Below are 5,741 nucleotides of genomic sequence, written 5' to 3'. Positions count from 1 at the left end.
CTGGGCAGGAATCCAGCCTTTTATTTAATGGATGGTTGTTCAACATAGCAGGGAGAAGATTAACCATGCACCTATGTTAGCGCACACGCAGACAGACAGGACGAGAGAGCGAGAGAGAGGGGAAAGAAAAAAGGTGGAGGGGTAAAAAGGTGAAAGTCAAGCTCAGGGTCAATATTGATTAAAGATAGCTAAGAAAGAAAGCTTTATTGAAGTTTCACTCCCTAATTATGTAGGCTACATAGACTTGCTCTTACTTTACAGAGGGCCCGTTGATACATTGGGCGCTGCTGAGTGCATATCAACAACACCCACTGAATGAGAAACCAAATATAAGTGTGTTATAATAAATCTTCATAAGCACTTCCTCTGTGCTCCATGTCCCCATATCGCTCAATGCCCTGCCTGCTGATGCAGCGGACTGGGAGGGGAAGGGAGCTGTCTCTGCACAATGTATCCAACCATGTTGTAGTATCATTGATCTATCTGACAATTCCAGAAAATCCCTTTTATCAGTAAATAGCCTACCCCTCTATTTTAATGCACTATGATAAAGTGTGGAAGTGTTGTTCTGTGCTTCAACTATGAAATATCTGAAGGATTGATGAAAACAAGTTAAGATAATGAACCCCCCCCCATTTTTATTTTACATTGGTTGATATTAAAGCTGTAATGACCCCGCCCCTGTTTTGGTAAACAGATCTATATGGATGCAAGGACTGACCATCTTTGAGATCAAAATTATAGTTTAAACCATGCTTTGAGGCTATATTTGTTTACAATTGTTTAAACATTGGAGTAGCCTAAAATAAGCATATATTTTGGGTTCTGATGGGTACACAGTTGAAGTAAGCTGATTAGGTAGTTATATTCAAGAATCAAATGGGTAGGCTAAATGTAATTAATTTAAAAGTAAATAAACGGATGTAGCCTACCAATCGCAGATTGCCCCTTTAAATTGACTATAATAATAATAATCAGTAGTAGTATTGTTATCAATATTATAATTTTCATGACACAGGGACTTTTATTGGTAATGACACACGCAGCTGCGCTGACAGGAGAGCATGACAGCTTTGACATTTTCATCGCGCCTCTTCTTTCATCCCGCAAACCTCGAAATCGGAAGCACACGGAGACTCGCCCGCTCACAGAATTACATATATAGGCCCTACACACCTCCTCATCCCATATTTATAGGATATACCAAAGTCAGGGAATCGACAAAGTGGGAGAACAGGAACACGGGTCAGGTTATTCTTGTGCCTGCACACAGCCGGAGATGCCAGGACCTTACAGCCACTTCGGCATCATGTAGGACATGATGAAGCCCTGCAAGCCCGTGTTGATAAGGAGGAGTGAAGTGGAAGGAGTGACGGATGCTTCCCTGGCCAAATCTTCAAATGTTGATGCCCGCAGGATGGAGAAACAGACCTTGGTGACGGCTATCAGTTTGTCCATGAGCCTGGCATCACTGGCACTTCTCATCACCGCTATCATGACCGACCACTGGTACGAGACGGACACTACACGGCACAGGCAGAACTGCGACCAGTTCGGGCCGGACGCCAACGACCAGAAGAACCGGCGGATGCCCATTTATCACCTGCCCCTGATGGACAGCAGCAATCCTCGGAGGAACCAGGCGCTGCTCCGGGCGATCCACGTCGGGAGTAGAGAGGAGGAGCTCCTGGAAAACTGGAGGTCAATTTTGGGAATGGGAATTTTAGAAACGGAATGCGGTCGCCCTCTTTTCTCCACTTACTCTGGACTTTGGAGGAAATGTTATTATCTAGGAAAGGACAGGGACATCGACAACCTCATTGCCAAGGGTAAGAGATGCTGTGGGGAATTTGATCCGGGGTCCAGTACGGTGCAGTGAAACCGCATCCCTTGTACATATAGGCCTAAACATCCGACGCAATGGTAGGCCTATTTGTAAATGATTAAAAGTTACATTCCGGCATATGCACTGCTGTTTAATGGCCATTCAATTAATTATATAATACCTCCACTGACCCTTGAATAATAAACTCATGAGTTTAGTACAACTGACTTAACCCATCATAACTCAAGATGTGAAGTTGTTTTTGTTGTTATTAACAGATGTATAGCTTCAAAACTATCATGTTGTCCTCGGAGATTATGTGTGGGTCTAGCCTATCTGTAAACCATGGGCGTGCAAAGTTCGGTCCATAACAAATCTATTAATTCGGATAACCACCATGGCCTATGTGCGTAGGCAGGTTGCATGCGCGCTTGCGTGTCCACCATACAGACCTTAAAAGAAGCTCCGATCTGATCAGTTTTAGACTGCATCTGACAGAAAACAACGTTATTACCTTGGACCTGACACGAAAGGCATTTCCACCATGCACCCCCGTGTGTACTTCATACTCCAGGCAACTAGGCAGCGTTTCGTGTTAAATATAAATTATTATATTTCTATGATCCATATAATTTGCATGAGGATGGAAAGTGACATCAATATTAATTAATATATGTGATTCATTCAGTATTTACCAAATCAATAGACGCGCACCTTCTGTGCGTAAAATTCACTAAAGTCAATCAAAAGCTCGGGTTCTCAAGTTAAAATTTTGTAGACCAATTAATATAGCAAGTGAAAACGGAAATGTTATTTGGGCAACTTTTTGTAATATTGGTAGACCTATATTATTTGTGGAAGGGGAGCAGGTCAGATCCCTGCCATAGTTAGTCTTCTTTGCTGCCTCCAAGAGAGGGGACAATATTACACCACTCAAAAAATGTAACCCCTTTTTGTTACCCATCAGAGATGTAGGTCTGTTGGGGTTGAAACGAAATGAAATTTCCCCATGTTTAGCTTTCACTAGTCTCTTCTCACAGCCATGTGTAGAGGCTTTCATAGTGCTGAGGAAGATGTATAAAATCTGCCATCTTGTGGGAAAATACAAATGTACAGCCTCTAAAACCTTATTATGAAGTCTGTTCACGTGACACGGGGGTCTGAATCTCAAAGTAGCCTTAACGAGTACGTACGTGACTATAGCAACTAATCATATAGAGGAGGAATGCTAGCCTGATGAGGAAGAATAAATCATGTCATTAAAGTGATAGATCCCCTTCGGGGCGGCAGGTAGCTTAGTGGGTAAAAGCGTTGTGCCAGTAACCGAAAGGTCGCTGGTTCTAATCCCCGAGCCGACTAGGTGAAAAATCTGTCGATGTGCCCTTAAGCAAGGCACTTAACCCTTATTGCTCCTGTAAATCGCTCTGGATAAGAGCGTCTGCTAAATGACGTAAATGTTTATAAAAAGTAGAAACGGGGGAGTCTACTTTATAAATGAATACTTAACAGCCACAGCTTTTCTCAAGACAAGTCTCCTTGAGAAACACTTTGCCTTTTCTGCTACTCATTATGTTCACACAAGTTCTTGTCTCTATGCAGGTATAGCCCAGCGATGCATCACCATCAAGTACCATTTCTCCCAGCCAATCCGGCTCCGCAACATCCCGCTCAACTTGACCCGCACCATCCAGCAGGATGAGTGGCACCTCTTACGTAAATACATTTTCTCATTATGAAAGAGATTCCCCAATGAGCCTTTCATTAAATGATTCATCCAGACATCTTTGATTACTCTTCTACTACCTTCCATTCAAAAGGAGGGCACATGTTAATTTTACATTAATTACATTTAGCAATTTACCAAAGTTACCAGAATCTTCAGTAATTTTGGTCAAATCTATGGCAATCAATAGATTTAATGGAGTGGTAATAACTTTTATAACTTTAAAAAAAAAATATTAATATATAGTATTTATTATGTGTCCATATTGTCCATGAGTTTCTAGTAGATTGACCATATGGTTGAAGAGAAAATGGCCTAATTAATGAAAAAAATGCATCTAATCAATAATGGCATTATTTTCAATTAACTATGCAACTCTTCCAACTATTGGCTTTTTTCACAACTGCCAGCAGGTTGACGTCAAAACATTGACAAGAAATACCTATTGACATAGTAAAATAAATACAAGTTTGTAAAATAAAATATAAAGGATATTTCATGCTTAAACCCTCATATTAAACACCAATGGTATTCTCTAAGTTCATGGTATATATTTAGGTTAATGTTTTACAGCTTTGTCATTCTATTTTTTTTCTTTCATATATTTTACCTGTGATAATCTCAAGTACCCAAAAGGGCCACTAGATTAGAACGTTTCCAGAAATATACCCTCCCTTTGCAACCCTAGTGGTTACAGAGAGGGAAACAGTGTCTCTTGCATAAGTGCTCACCCTCTTCTCCCTTCCTCTTCCTTGAATCAGACCTGCGACGGATCACGGCAGGGTTTCTGGGTATGGCAGCAGCCGTTCTGTTGTGTGGCTGCATCGTGGCGTCTGTCAGCTTTGCCTGGGAGAAGAGTCTCACTCAGCATGTCTCTGGGCTGCTCTTTCTAATGGCAGGTACAGTTTACAACACACACAACTGATACTGATAGTCTGTTTTCTTAAATACACATTGATTTTCTCTCTCTCACACACTCTCCTCCTCTCTTTGCGGTCACTCTCTTCCTTCTCAGGGATCTTCTGCACTATCTCCCTGTGTACCTACGCGGCCAACGTGTCCTACGACCTGGCCAGGGTCCCTCCCTTCATCTACGGGCTGCCCGCGGACGTGGAGCATGGCTACAGCAGGTCCAGCTTCTGTGCCTGGCTCAGTCTAGGGCTGACAGTGGCGTCTGGATGCCTGTGCACCACCTTCCCCATCCTCAGCCATAGCGGCGGCAAAGCCCAGCAGGGCAAGAGAAAGGCTGCCCCCATCGACTGTGTTTGACACACACCTTACTGCGTTTGATATACACTTTGCTGTGTGTTACACACACACCGAGCCTTAGCAAGGGCCTGCAGGCAGAAAGAGTCTAAGATGTCTGTGTCTGACACCCCCCTTTACCGTGTTTGACAGACATGTCACAGCATTTCACACCTCTTGCTGCATCTTTCACATCAACTCTTGAGCTGTAGCAAGGATCTGCAGACCAACACCCCCAGACACCTGTCTGACACACCCATAAACAGCTGCAGCAGGCGCCTGGGACTAACGCTGACTCCTGCGTTTTTAGTCTGAAAACACTTCTGCATCAACCATGCTTCTACTAGACCCTGCTTCTAAATCGAGGTCACTTCCAAAGCGTACTGGAATTATGGAACCATAATATATATAATAATATATACATGAGTGCCAAAAGTATTGGGACAGTGACAAATTTTTTGTTTTTTTGGCTCTGTACTCCAGCACTTTGGATTTGAAATGATACAATGACTATGAGGTTAATGTGCAGACTGTCAGCTTTAATTTGAGGGTATTTTTATCCATATCGGGTTAACCGTTTAGAAATTACTGCACTTTGTGGACATAGTCCCCCCCATTTTAGGGGACTACTTTAGGTTAAGTATTTGGTCCCATATTCATAGCACACAATGGCTACATCAAGCTTGTGACTTTACAACATTTGTTGGATGCATTTGCTGTTTGTTTTGATTGTGTTTCAGAATATTTTGTGCCCAATAGAAATTAATGGTAAATAATGTGTCATTATGGGGTCACTTTTATTGTAAATAAGAATATAATATGTTTCTAAACACTTCTACATTCATGTGGATGCTACCATGATTACTGATAATCCTGAATGAATCCTGAATAATGATGAGTGAGAAAGTTAGACGCACAAATATCCTACCCCCAAAGAAATGCTAATCT

The 5,741-nt window shown here is 42.2% G+C and overlaps 1 protein-coding gene across 1 annotated transcript; it reads left to right on the top strand.

Moving 5' to 3' along the window:
- Nucleotides 1-1,103: 1,103 nt before the first annotated feature.
- LOC121583410 (transmembrane protein 178A) lies at nt 1,104-5,260 on the top strand. The gene is made up of 4 exons (XM_041899587.1): nt 1,104-1,829; nt 3,425-3,538; nt 4,310-4,447; nt 4,564-5,260. Exons 1-4 carry the CDS (start codon nt 1,319-1,321, stop codon nt 4,815-4,817), a joined length of 1,017 nt encoding a protein of 338 aa, XP_041755521.1. The 5' UTR covers nt 1,104-1,318; the 3' UTR covers nt 4,818-5,260.
- The last annotated feature ends 481 nt before the right edge of the window (nt 5,261-5,741 follow it).

This window comes from Coregonus clupeaformis, chromosome 1 (assembly GCF_020615455.1).
Source record: "Coregonus clupeaformis isolate EN_2021a chromosome 1, ASM2061545v1, whole genome shotgun sequence".
Lineage (NCBI taxonomy): Eukaryota > Metazoa > Chordata > Actinopteri > Salmoniformes > Salmonidae > Coregonus > Coregonus clupeaformis.
This window is presented reverse-complemented; position numbering and strand designations above follow the sequence as displayed.